The 15139-nt window shown below is 36.1% G+C and overlaps 1 protein-coding gene across 2 annotated transcripts in view; it reads right to left on the minus strand.

Annotated features, from left to right (window-relative positions):
• Positions 1–15139, minus strand: part of LOC129243751 (uncharacterized) — a 76032-nt gene that overhangs the window by 38058 nt on the left and 22835 nt on the right. Inside the window, exons 1-2 of one of the 2 annotated variants that reach the window (XM_054881024.1) lie at positions 2031–2246; positions 1327–1437 (exon numbers count right to left, since the gene is read on the minus strand). In XM_054881024.1, the coding sequence (XP_054736999.1) occupies positions 1327–1414 (88 nt within the window). In that variant the 5' untranslated portion in view covers positions 1415–1437; positions 2031–2246. Of the gene's footprint in view, positions 1–1326; positions 1438–2030; positions 2247–15139 lie in introns of those variants that run through there. The other variant, XM_054881025.1, reaches the window with a different exon arrangement.

Here is a 15139-nt window from a genome sequence, read left to right on the forward strand (position 1 = left end):
TAAGGTTATTCACGAGATACTAACCGAAGTCCACCAGCGAGTCATTCATTACAGTGCAGTTGCGGCTAACATTTGAAAGGGATTATCTTTAAAAAATAAATGGCACGAATGGGTCTGCACAAAAACAATAAATGTTGTCCAATCAATTTGAACTTTCGTTGTTTTATTTCAATTTAAAATCCGATACCTCTAAGTTGATCATCCTTTATACATGGCGCATCCATTTTTGGGTACTTGGCCGAGCGCTTTCTCCAATTGCATTTCGATGTTGTTCTACATTTGGAGGGATCTACAGTTTTAAGCCGACTCCGAACGGCAAATGGATTTTTATTAGGAGCTTTTTCATGGCAGAAATATACTCGAAGAAAAAACTTTTGAAACCTAGAATAAACTTTTGATGTTTCATACCCACAGTGAGTTTCGAACCAAATCCCTAATGAATGGTAGTCATGCACAAACCCATTTGGTTACGTTGGCCACTGCATATAACTTAAGAGAAAAGTTCCAGTTTGAATTAGTTGAAGTAGAAGAGATACGTAAGTCTTTGAGGAATCGCCATGCCTCCTTCGTGAGATTCCCTTGACGAACAAAGTAAACCAAGCGACATTTCAGTAGCACGAACCAGCAAGTGTTCATTATTTGTTTAATTCCTTAACGCCAATGCACACAAAAATGTAATATGCAGTATAAGACCCATGAGGAATAATGTAAAGTAGAAGATTTGGTGTGCGTCTTGATGTTGTTCCACAAATGGACGGACCTACAGTTTTAAGCCGATTCCGAACGGCAGATATTTTTATGAGGAACTTTTTATGGCAGAAATACACTCGGAGATTCGCCCTTGCCTGCCGAGGGGCGACCGCTGTTAGAAAAATATTTTTCTTAATTTGGTGTTTCACCGAGATTCGAACCTACGTTCTCTCTGTGAATTCCAAATGTTAGTCACGCACCAACCCATTCAGCTACGGCGGCCGCCTTTATTATGTTGTTTAATTTTTGCTTGAAAAAAATTAGATTTGTGATTTAACACTTTAAATAAAAAACATATTTATACCTATATTTTTATAATTTTTTTTTTTTTTTGTTCCATCATATTAAACCTTCTGCCTCTTCCAACTTTCAATAAAGTTCGCACACGCAATTTAATATGAAACGGTACTTTTTCACTAAAACCAGATTTTGCGAATTACCCACAAAAAAAGCAGCATCTCATCTGCGGCTTTTGCGGTAAAGCGCAAAGGAAAAGCGAACAAAACAAGATTGTGTAAAAATGCCTCTTTAATATTAAGCGCATTGAAGGCGATTTAAGTTTACTTGGTTGCATACCTTTAGCTTGTGCCAATCCACATGATGATATCACGACTCCAATCAAGCAAAATATACTTGAAGCTCTCCACACTCTATTGCTGACCATTTTAAGGTTGGAGTATACAAACGCTGTAAACGCAAAATCGGATAAATTCGTGTTAAAAATGGTTAAAGCCCAATATATTGCAAAAAACCGACTATTCTGTCGGAATATCTACAGCTGTAGTTACGAAAATTTAGACTTATAATCTATGGAAGAGTCATGCACAAATTTATTTACGCGAAATTTTGTTTTCATTGGGAAGCGAGCATTACGAACATTCACACGGTTTCCACAATTACTTTTTACTGCACTGTGTTTTGGAGCCTTGAAATAGGTAGTCACATGTATTTATATATATTTCTGTATCGCTCATTTTTTGTTTGCTTGAGTAGAAATCCTTGTAACTTGAAAAACACGAATACAAATATTTACCCAAAAGCACTAAAAACAATTTTTATTTTTATTTTTTTTTTTAATAATCCAGCTTTAAACTTTAATTGACGGTGAGCAATGCATAAATTGTAGAAAACCAAACAAAGAGTATTACAAAACACTGGACGAACATTTGGTATTTTACTACGAATATTTAAGCCTCAACTAAAATGTATGCGAATATGAAACGCACTCGAGGCAAACAAAGCGGTTCACATAAGCAGGCAGCAGGGGATCAATTACACACCTAAAACCACGACGATTGCGATGAGCAAACACACATGCGAACGCTTAAGTGGATAGCGAATAGAAATACCAAATAAAAATAAAAACTAATGCCAACACACGCGCGCTCTAAAGGCTTTAAGAAATGCGTCCGATCGGCTCTCTGGCTTAATACAAACTGAATGTTGCGCGCCATGAGCAGCTCTGATTGTCGTGGATGTGTGGCTCTCGCTGGCCGAAGCCGAAGCCGCAGCCAGAGCCGGAGCCGGAGCCGGAGCTGCTGCCCGAGCCGCACACCAAGTCCGTCAAGTCCAACTACCAACTCTATCTGGTCTGACCAACAAATCGCAAACAAGCTAGCATCTGTACATACACATACATTACCGCGTGTGTGTGCTTACATACATACATACACATGCTTATACATATTTACTTATGTGTCTAACAAACAAAAGTACCCTGTAGGGAAAGCTATGCGATAGGATAAGCTTCTATTTTAAATGTGAGACTTAATGAATTTAAAAAAAAAAAAAACAAAGTTTGTACTTTATATTTTGTAGGAAAATTCACAAATGCAGCAATACTCTAATTCACTCTGACACAGCACTGAGCTGACGCAACAGACGAGCTTGAAATGGCTTTATATAATATATGGAGAAAATTGGCAACACTGTCTAGGCAAAAAATTATAAATCGTATTTTTAGTAACTTCAAATTTGCGCTCCATTGAACTAAATTTGTTAAGCTGCTTACCAAATAATTTTCTAGAAATTCTAATTAAAAACTTTCAGCAGTTTGTGGAGTTTTTGTACATTTTGTATAAAGTTTAAAATTTTCATCTTGATGTTTTCCTTAAATGGGGAGACCTACAATTTTAAGCAGCCTCCGAACGACAGGAGGACAAGACGTAAGGACCGACTCTTATGAGAATCTTTGCCAAAAATGTTTCCATCATTTGGTACCTATTTCATGCAGGGCGTACTTTTATAAAAAATAATTAATATTTCAAAATAAATAAAAAAATCGCACTCGTCAAAATGCTGAGTTGCTATACAAGAATGATGATTATGTATATGAAGATTAAGAGCGCTGAAATTGTGAATTTAAAAACTAATTTTTTAGTTGATATTGTTCCAACTACTTTTTTTCATTTTCTTATGCATTCGATTAAATTAGGCATGGAATAGAATTTGCGGCAATTGAACGGCTGGTGAACCACTTTTGCATAACATCTTCGCCTAAATGGAGCTCAATTTCATAGAGAACGCGATTTTTATCAGTCTTCAGCCTGGCAATCAGACGCGGAAAATAGTCGAGCGGCATTAAATCACACGATTTCATTACCCAGTGTGTGTCAGCGCCGCACCAAGACAAAGCACTCGACTTCACTTCCAATAAATTCAATATTTCACGTGCAACCCAGCAAATGGCGCCATCCACATGTTTGTGATATCCATACCATGCATCTCGACCCACAAAAATTGGTTATCATTGTCCGATATCGATCGTCATTGATAGTGAGAGTAGCTCCTTGCTCATCTTCGAAGAAATAAAGGCCGATAATATCGTCTTGCCAGTGGTTGAGGCTCTGAAAGTATTCGATGCGGTACCAACTGGTCGTAGCAGAGGAAGAGGAAGGTCTCCTCTGTGTTGGAAAGAGCAGCTGGAGAAGGACTTATGGTGACTTAGTGTGTCAAACTGGCGTCGATTAGCACGAAAAAGAAATGACTGGCGCACTTTGTTAAACCCGGCCGAAATCGCGTAAGCGGTTATCGCGTATAGAACCAAACCAAACAGTGATTTTTTCAAAGGCAGCTGATGAAACTCTCGTGGAATTTTAAGGAAATTTGCTTTCAGACGAAGCTACTTAACTAGAAATGGTCAAGTCGCTGGAAATGTTCAGTTCCGCTTAAACTTAGAAACTTCTTCGCTTGTTTCGTTACACTTTAATTCGACGATATCTAAAAGTGTCTGGTCCTAGTCACTCGGCCGCAGTGTTATTTATTTCCTGCAGGCTTTACAGTTGTTTGCGATTACGAACGCTTACAACCGAAAGTATACAACAAGTATTATAGTACAAGTAGTTGCTAGTCCGGCCAAGAGCTGGCAGTAAGTGCAATTTTTTATATTTTTATTATCTTTTGCTGTAACTTTAATTAATGTTACTTTGTGGTGAATTCTCCAAGTTCACCTGAGCGTTGTGTGTCTGTAGCTAGACTATTTAAGCCAAGCCAAGAGAGGATTACTCGCTGAAGCATGTGTATGTTCGATAGCCTGATAAGCCGCAGTTCATCTAAAACACGCAAACTGAATACCTCCCGCCGCCCTGTGCCAATGAGTCAACTTCACATGGCAGTTGTAGTTGAAAATAGAAAATTTGTATGTTTGCATGCTCAGACATATTCTATTATATATGCATGTGTATGTATGTATATCTTCAATATATTGAATAGGCATAGATCTGGAGAGTCTTGTTTGACGCATCTCAAATGATCTATGAAAAATATTGGCTTAGCAAAAATGTGTGGTGTAATTTCGCTCTTTAATAGTACTAACGAGCTCACTTGCATTCCGTTAATGTGCATAGATGAGTAAAAAATTGTAAACGTTGATGAATAAAAATGGAGTAGAAGAACTTAAGAACCTATTATGTTATTTATTTAATTTAATAAATATAAGCTAAGCTACTGTATATTCTGAAGCAAATGATATAGCCGATGAAACCTAACTGTTCAAAACTTGTACAATTTCAGATTGGACTAGAAAGTATTTCACAAAAGGGAAATATGGAAATCTTCCTAATATGGGGATCCTCCTAGAAAATGCTGAATTGCTTCAATTTCATTTAAGTTACAGATGTAGCAGTTTTTCTTATAGAGCCCATTTAGCAGAATGCACCCACGCCTAGCTTTAAAAATCAACGAAAATCAATCTTCCAGTGTATTTCTGCCATGAAGAGGCTGCTCATAAAAAACAATCTGTCATTTATTTCGAGTCTAAAGCACAATTACCGTTTTTAAAAGAGTTTAGAGATTTATAAAATCCATTTTTTGAAACCAAAAAGTCAAGCGGAATAGTTAGAACTCGGGATCTCATTGAACTCTCAGAGGCTGCTCAAAACTGTAAGTCCCCCCATTCATGAAAAATATCAAGATGCAATTTTCAAACTTTATACAAAAATTACAAAAACTCCACAAACTTCATCAGTTTTTAATTAGAATTTCTACAAAAATATATTATTTGATATACAATTTTTGTGCAGTGAAAATTTGAAGTTGCTGAAAAATCTCATTGATTTTTTATAATTTTTTCGTAAACGATGTTGCCAATTTCCTATATATAACGAATACGAAATTTATTTCTATGTGGAGGAATTGCGCAAGACCATCAGGCAAAAAATTATTAAATATCAATGAAAATTTTGAGCCACTCAAACTTGGACTTATTGTATAAAAATTTAATGGGCTGTGAAAGTTGAGTACACAACCTTTTTTTAGAAGCTCTGATTAAAAAATTTTAAATTTTAATGAAAATTTGTCGAATTCTTATAAATATCGTATAAAGCTTTTAAACTGGATTAATATGGCCTTTGTTATAGAATGAACTATGTTTTTATAAAAACAATAAAGGGAAGGAAAAAAAGAGTCAAAATTTGTCAAACTGCGAGGGCTGTCAGATCATTTTCTCCTTCAAGGCTAAGGATACAAAACTTATATAGGTATAAATGGGACGCAGTAGTTTTGTTTTCTACTCCTATAATAAGTAATCTATTAAATCGAAATAATTTTAATTCTGAAATTGATCATATTTCAGATAAATGAAATTTGGAAGTTGCTTCATTAAAGGGTCCCGATGGTCTACAGCTCGTAAATTTAGGGTATTTTCAGTATTTTTTTTTTTACAATAAAAAAATGAAAAAACGAAAATTTAGCTTAACTTATACATATGAGGGCAGTTCAATAAGTACCCGTATTTGATGACAGAGGGCGTTCCTGAGGGTAGTTGGCTTAGCATCGTATGCTGACATTTATCAAACGACGGCAAAACAAATTACAGACTGATTGATAGGTTGGTTTGGATTTGGCTAAGATGAAAAAAGGACAGTATCGTTCGGTAATTCGCTTTTAGTTTTTGGATGGGAGAAAATACGAGAAGATAAAAGCAAAGTTGGATGCTGTCTATGGGGACGCTTCGCCATCTATGACCACAGTTAGATATTGATTCAACGAATTTAAACGTGGGCGAACATCCGTTTAGATTAAAAAAATGGCCGGAGCGTTGGGAGAAGTGTATCTTTCTAAAAGGGGACTATGTTGAAAAATAAAAATAAAAAGATTGGAAAAAATGGGGTCTTCATTCCAAACAAGAATACTTATTGAACCCCTCTCGTAATTGGGTACAATGAGCATAGCTAGCTTTCTTCTAATCTCCTATGACGTAAACTGCGCTGAATTTATCAATCTACGTAAAACCAAATACAGTAACAATTACGTAAGACCCGATTATATAGCCAATTATATATACATACGTATAATGAGCTCAATTCTAAATGCTGGACAACTTTTGATAATCTTACTACTCAAAATCATTTTTTTTAGTAAAAAAGTTATGCAAAAACAAAATTGGATGATTAATTTTGCACCCTGTGCATGTATTAAAGCAAAGAGGTAAGTCGATGTTCAGCTAGTATAAGATATAACAGCTGCGTAGCTTACACTCGATAATCTACATATTTATATACCGCAAACAGTTTAAAATCAACAGCGGCACTGAAGAAACATTTCATCATCACCAATTACGGCGAAAGGCTTTCGATTCACTCCAAGTGCAAATACGTACCATATAACGCAACACTGGCCACCAGTAAGTCACTAGCCTCCGTTTATGATTGTTAGAGCTCATTGTGCTCACATTCAACGGTACATCACGTGCAGCACGTTTGCTAAATATGTAAATTTCAGGCATAGGTACATACAAGTACATAACAACAACTACGCAAAAAACATTCAATACATTTGTTTTTAATTTATAATTAGGGGATATTTTAAATTATCGCATTTTATATTATTGACAATGAGGGCATTATGTAGTACCCATTGAAATGATGATTGTGAGAAGTGCACAGAAAATTAATTTTCGAGCAACTATTTGATTTCAGCATAAGTTTATTGATTTACTCAACCTCAACCCAAAACTGATTTTTTTTAACTCTCGAGTAAAATACCGTAGTTCATAGCTAAGTGCACCTACTGTCAACGACTCATCAGCTTGAGAGTATAAAATAAATAATTGGCGTGTACACTTCTGTTAGGTGTTTGGCCGAGCTCCTCCTCCTATTTGTGGTGTGCGTGTTGATGTTGTTCCACAAATGGAACGAACGGCAGATATTTTTATGAGGAGCTTTTTCATGGCAGAAATACACTCGGAGGTTTGCCATTGCCTGACGAGGGGCGACCGCTATTAGAAAAATGTTTTTATTAATTTTGCTTTCACCGAGATTCAAACCAACGATCTCTCTGTGAATTCCGAATGGTGATCACGCACCAACCCACTCGGCTACGGCGGCCGCCAAGCTTGAGAGTATAGCACTTTAAAAATGGTGCAGGTCCATTGAAAAAATGGATTTTAAAAATATTAATATGCTGTAATCCATTAGAAATTCCTTATTACATGAAATTTCGTTGACGTTGATCCACCGTAAAACACACAAAATGAAATCTACCATAAGTGAAAGCAGATACGAGGTAAACATCGCCAAACGCAATAATTCACTTTGTGTCGCCAGCCTGTATTTTCAACAGTTGCAATCCACTTTTGTTGCCGCATTATTAGTCGCGTTTCTGCCAAAGCTCGTGATAATTTTAAGTTGCATTCAACCATACCAACAACCTGCACTATCTAATTTGTCGGTTATATTTTCAATGTAAAAGCGCAAAAGCGCCAAAACATACACCCAACGAAACACAAAGAACAGTGCCCAAATAGCAGCTATGGGAGTAGTAGCAGAGTAACACAAGCGAGAGCATTAGCAATAGCTGGAGCACGCATGAATAATTTCGCAAGTAGTGTTTCGGCCGACTCCAAATTATATGCTATTACTCCAACTACAGAGGGCGCTTAACATTTTTTTGGCTATTGCTCTGAGCTACTAGCAGCAACGAAACGCAGCTTGGCGCGCGTTTTGCGATACCTGCTCTGCTACTCATATGTTCAAGTTCAGAGAAGTAGCGAGAGCAACACAATGTGTTCGTTGATATTGCTGCTACGAAGTAGTTAATGCAAACACTGAATGAAGCGCTGTTACTGTTAATAGACATCGCTATAGACAACTGCTTGAAGATTTTTTGTGACCTGACCGTAATCACGGGAATCAATAGAAGGTGGTCTCTAACTCCAAAGCGCTCTAGCCAACACTGAATATTAAAAGGACAAAATGTCCGCTTCGATTCAACAGATCAAATACCAGCGTCCTCACAGGTGTTATAACGGGTCACTGCACTATTGACACCCTAGCCAGTAGAATGGGTGTACCTCACAATGACTTCTGCACGAGTCGTGAAGATGAAGTAGAAATTGAGTCGGCACAACACCTCCTCTGTGAATATCCTGCTCTTCAAAGAAGCTGTGCGATTATTTCTTTGAAGGCCTGGAAAATTGGCGAAATTCCTTACTGGATGGGTTAGTAACTTTTTAAAAAGACCCAAGTGGCTTAAACAACTTAGTTAGGGAGTGAAAATCAAATGCAAGTATTACAATGGGTCTTAGGGCCACCGAGTGTTTTGTCTTACACAAGCAACCTGACTAACCTAACCTAACCTAGTGTACTGGTTGGTGGAATGAAAAAAAAAATCACTCCACTTGGCAGTGGCTTTTATATGGTGAGTTCCAAACACAATGCTGATGTTGGAGAGGATCGTATGAGCCGCAGAACTTAATCGCTCAGGCAAATATTTTATAAGAGCGTACAATGGTTGGCGTATGCCGATAATATTGACATCATCGGCTTTAACAACCGCGCTGTTAGTTCTGCCTTCTCCAAACTGGATAAAGAGACAAAGCGAATGGGTCTGGTGGTGAACGAGGACAAGTACCTCTTGTCTTCAAACAAACAGTCGGCGCACTCGCGTATCGGCACCCACGTCACTGTTGGCAGTTATAATTTCGAAGTTGTATTAGACTTCGTATATTTAGGGACCAGCACCGAGAACGATGTCAGTCTTGAAATTCAATGAAGAATCCCTCTTGCCAACAAGTGCTACTTTGGTTTAAGTAGCTAATGGAGGAGTAAAGACCTCTCTCGACGAACAAAACTAACACTCTACAAGACTCTCATCATGCCCGTCCTAATGTATGGCGTAGAAGCGTGGACGTTGACAACATCCGATGAAGCGACGATTGGAATATTTGAGAGAAAGATTCTGCAGAAGATTTTTGGACCTTTGTACGTTGGCAACGGCGAATATCGCAGGCGATGGAACGAGAGCTGTATGAGCTTTACGACGACATAGACATAGCACAGCGAATAAAGATCCAGCGGCTACGTTGGCTGGGTCATGTCGTCCGAATGGATACCAACGCTCCGGCTTTGAAAGTATTCGATGCGGTACCAGCTGGTGGTAGCAGAGGAAGAGGAAGGCCTCCTCTACGTTGGAAAGATGAGGTGGAGAAGAACTTGGCTTCACTTGGTGTGTCCAACTGGCGCGGGTTAGCACGAGAAAGAAATGATTGGCGCGCTTTGTTAAAATCGGCCAAAATCGCGTAAGCGGTTATCGCGCCAATTAAGAAGAAGAAGAAACACAATGCACAATCATAACCTGCAAAGTTTATTTATTTAGTACAGACTCATATATATTTATATGTATGTAAATACATATATACGTAATCTTCTGAGGAACCAATGGGACCTTGTATCCAATATTTGGCGTGGAGTGGCTTAACGCAGTTTAGTCACCGCACTTTGCTTAAGAACTGGAATTAGTAGAGCCGCACTGCATACCCATCGACATACATACATATGTACATATGTACATATATACAACTACGTATGCCACTTTTTAAGTTATAATTTTTGTTACTCAACTGCCTTAGAAAATGAGGAGACAAATTAATAAGGATTGCTTTTAATTATAAATAAGTATCTGTCATCATCCGTTTTATTTATATTTTTATACTTAAATATGTTTGTATATATTTCCACACACACACACATACTGACATTCATAGCCAAAGAAACCACATGTCCCGGTTTCTGCGATGACTGCCACCACAAAAATTTGCATAATGAATTGCAGTTTAAAAAACAGTTAAATGCATTCGATACACTTCTTCGTTGACGCTTCTATTAGAAACGTTTTATGGCTAAAGTGATCGCAATACGCGTCGTCGTGAGTACGCAAAAACAAGGTCAGTCAATTTATGCTGGCATTCAAGAAAAATAACTATGTGGCAGTCAGTCAGTCGATTTAATAAGAGTTTGGCACGGATGCACTTACATATATGTACCTACATATGTATGTATGTATGTATATGTATACAATTTGTGCTTGGAGTAGAATAACAAACATTTGAAAATTAAAAGTTTGGATATTATTTCAGTTCATTGCTGCTACTGCACAATGACGTTTTAACAGGATTTTTAAATTTAAATACAACAACTTAAAACTATTTTTGATACAGAAGTCAGTTATTACTATTAGTTTGGGGAAAAAGAAACCCATTTCTCGGTAGATGGCTGTAGTGATCGATATCTCATAAAGTATCTATTAAGCAATTTAAAGTTTATGCTCGTTGTCAAGGTGACATTTCACACTAAAAAAATCTTTTGCTGGTTTTTGTTTGTTCCATTCAGTTGCGAGATACAGGGTGTTAACATAGGAAGTCAACAAAGAGAAAATTCGCTACATTTAAATCTTTTCTTTGATAAAGGGGAAAATGCAAGCCAGGTGCTGAAATTGTGAATGGCGTTTATGGCGCTAATATTGTAACAGTTAATTACGTGCAATTTTGGTTTCGTCTATTCCGTTCAGGCATTTTTGATGTTAACCAGTTAACTGTGGCGCTCCCATTTAAAAGTGCGCACAGTTTTGTGTCGCCAGAATTGAGCTATGACGAGTATATTCGTCAATCACAGAGTAAGTTGCGCTGGTGAGATATTGGATGAAAAAGATGGGTTAATTTTATAAAATTGGAGACAAATGAACTAAAAATATAAAATAGTAATTTACAGAACTTCTGGAAAACTTTATAATATTTACGCACTTGAAATTCTTACGTTGCACTGTACTTATTTGATAAGAACCGCCGACACTTGGTAAGATATGCACTGACACACACGAGTTAGCCTTCTAGTTTACAAATCCACTTTTTGACTTTTGCCTTTGCCCCTTTTAGGTTAACATCTAAAAAACGTTATCATCGTACATAAATAAATTCATTATGCGAACTGGTGAACTTTTTCAACCAGTGCATACGGGGAAGCGTGACATTATCTCAAACTTTATATTTTCTATTTGTTTGTTTTATTCCGGCATAGCCTCAAAATATTCTAAACATCTTGAAATTTGAGAATATGTGTTGTTTTTCTCAAAAATTGTAATTTAAATAGCCAATGGTCACTAATTTATACGCATGACGAGTATACTCGTCAATACACAAAATTTTGCCACTTCTCCATGACGAGTATACTCGTCAATCACAGTTAACTGGTTAAAGAAAATGTCGTTAATATCAAAAATGTCAATAAAACCACAAAAATAATCGAAGTTGACCGGCGTATTAGTAGTCGTAGCATCGCCCAGGAGCTAAAGTAATGCATTTCCTTTTCCCCAAACTATATTTAGTTCCAGAGCTGAAGTGTTTGTGTTAAGCCATTCTGGCTGTAAAGTATCAGCAAAGTTCCATTGGCTGCGTTTTGCCGTCGCCAGCAAGCAAAGGTCCACATATCTCCTAGTAAGCATTTTTTGCGAGCCCTCGAGCCTCCTATAGAGTGTAAAATAGTAATTCACAAAGTACCAACTGTGGGCAAGAGCGTTTCCCTTTGGATTTCAATAAAACGGATGCCAACAATTTAATACACGGTTGTTCAAATCAATGACATCAACATTGGTAAACGTTTCAAAAACTTTATACTATATTTGATTCACTTAGTGTGTCCAACTAGGGCCGCACAGTGGTCGGGAATACCATTTTTTTCACGAAAAATTAGAACAAGTGATCCGATGTGAATGAAACTCAACTGTCACTTTCTCTAAAAAATAAAAAGAATCTTCCCAAAAATGGCATCCCTTACATTTTGGAGCTCACTGAACAAGACAACTGTCAGTTTCTCTAAAAACTAGAAAAACTACGACAAAGCGCCATTCATTAGATTTTACTCGCAGATCACGAATTTGAAGTCAAATTTAAATTTTGGCTGTCGGCAACTGTTGGCAAAGTAAACTGTATTAAAAAAATTTTAAATTCAAAATAGATTTTTTATACTTAGTAATATTTTTTAATACTGAACTCACATGAGCGTACCAAAATGCGTGAAACGCAAAGTGTCGAAGAAGATTTTGCCTCGCTTAACTTTTTTGTAGACCATTTTTTTCACAACACTTTTTGTGAATGAACCCATTTATTTATTGCTATAAAAGCAAGAGAAAGAAAGCGAAATTATATTCATTTCTTGGTGTTATTATATCATTGAATGTAGGAATAATAAATTCAGAAAAAAACTACTATAACAAAATGTCATCATTTAAATATTTTCTACGAAAAAGAAATAAAAAAGAAGCAGGCGTTCAAATTCTGGTTATTCAAAGTCAAAACGTAACAATTATAGGTGACGTCGATAGAAGCCATGTTTCTTCTTTTGAGCCCGGTTATATCAATTGATCACTTGGTTTGCTTTGTTCTTTACATTCTCGCTGTTTTTTGATACAAACATGTTAACTGATCAACGATCAATGTTGTTTTTTCACTATTGCTACAAAAATACATACATACTCGTACATACATATGAATATCATTGAATCATGCTCAAAGCCATTCTATATATTTTATTCATATACATCAATGACATTGACATGCTTAGAAGGTAATTTGGAAACAGCTATTTATTTATGTCCAGGGATAGACGATTATTGATGCACCACTGACTAAAATTATATAACAAAATCAACATAAAGCTGGAATCTTGCTGACGATAATCTAGAACAACTTTCATTGATAAACCAAGAAAAAAAAGCGATCCCAGAATATTACCTTGCGGAACGCCAGGAAGAAAGGAAGGGACTTAGCATTGTCGACTACAAGCATGCAATGGCGATTTAGCATGCGAGATGTGTTCCAACTCAAGAAGGCTGAGTGAAAGTCAATGCGGGCTAATTTTTTTTAATAATAATATTACATGGGAGCCGATCAAAAACCTTAGAAAAGTCGGTATAAACGATGTCAACCTGGTGCCCTGATTGGAAGGCAGCGATACAATCATCAGAAAAGACAGCTAAATTGAACACTATTGAGTGGCAGCAAAAAGAAATTTGTCCTGCATGATGCAATAAAAAAACTTTGCCATGACGGAAAGTTTTAAATTAGGCCTATAGTTATTAATATCATTTTTTACCACTCTTGAAAATAGGTGAAATGAAAGTAAAAAATTTAAGTAGCCGAAGTTAGCGATTTGTTAAAGTTTAACAACAGAACAAAACTTGAACAAAACTGTAGACTACCAACATCAGTGTATGAAGAGGGTTTAAGTCGGGTAACGAAGACATCTTCAGTGGACAATACTAACTTGCCAAAATTAACAGATTTATTATTATTATTAATCAATTGGCATTTGACAGTTAAAAATGTTTTCATTTTGTTTGAGAAAACTTTTGTTTGAGAAATTTGAAAATTTAAGAGAAACTTAGCTATAAAGAAGTGTTGCAATTTTACTTGCTTAGACAGGCGAATTACTCCATTATCATCACACATATCGGCGTGTGCCAAGAACACAAATCAAGCGGAGTTCCTTCACTTCCTTCCACCCCGGCTCCTCCTTTTTTTGATTTTAGTGATATTCGTTTTCTCACTGAACAGGTTTCAGGAGGTTTCATTGGAAATCTGACTGAATGAAGGACTAATTGTGAAATTTATTAATTGAGTTCTTATACGAGAAGTATTCAGTCTGGTCCATCTAGCGCTTGGAATTTATTTTCGTTATAACGATATGATGGTGTTAGGTTTTTTTTTCTAAATAAAACAAATTTATAGAATCGTCTTGGCTATGACCAGGCACATTAAATACAAAAGCAGGTTTGCTATTTTTATTTTTTGTTATTTAATTGGTCAAATTTTATTTAAGGTAGTAGTATGGCAAAATACTCACTTTTTGTAGATATTTTTTAGGAATTTTTTTTTTAAGAAAATAAATGCGATAGTTTTGATTTTATAGTATGTTATTATTGACATCAAATAGTATACAAAAACAATTTTTTTACATATTTTTTTTGTAGTAGTGTGACACCAAAGTAAGCGTCTTAAAAAAAGATTGGTGACTTGTCAACAGGATTTTGGTTCTTGAGGACATCTGATTGATCTGAAATTTTCATCAGTTATTCCACACATCAGTAGTTCTGGCAGGTGCTACTTTCATTTCTTTTCAGCCCTAACTTTCCACCCGAAAAAAATACCTTTTTTTTCTAAAGTCCGCCATTCTGTTATTTTTCAAAAAAAAATCCCATTGTAGCACCTGCCAGAATGACAAGCCTACAGAATAATAATCAGTTTAAATTTTTCGTTTCAGATGTCCTGAAGACCCAAAATGCTGTTGACAAGCCACACACTTTTTTTTAAGACGCTTACTTTGGTGCCACACTACTACAAAAAAGTATGTCAAAAAAAAAAACAAAAAATTGTTTTTGTATACTATTTGATGTCAATAATAACATACTATAAAATCAAAACGATCGCATTTTATTTTCTTAAAAAAAAATTCCTAAAAAATATCTATAAAAAATTTGTTCATAGATTTCGACATTCTAGTAAAGAAAAGCAAATTGGCCCAAAATTAATTATCCTATCGGAAGATTTATAATTTTTGCAAATTGTGTCGTACGTCAATCATATTTGACAATTATGAACTAGACGGCTGCAGTATACAAA

Source organism: Anastrepha obliqua, chromosome 4 (assembly GCF_027943255.1).
Source record: "Anastrepha obliqua isolate idAnaObli1 chromosome 4, idAnaObli1_1.0, whole genome shotgun sequence".
Classification (NCBI taxonomy): Eukaryota; Metazoa; Arthropoda; class Insecta; order Diptera; family Tephritidae; genus Anastrepha; species Anastrepha obliqua.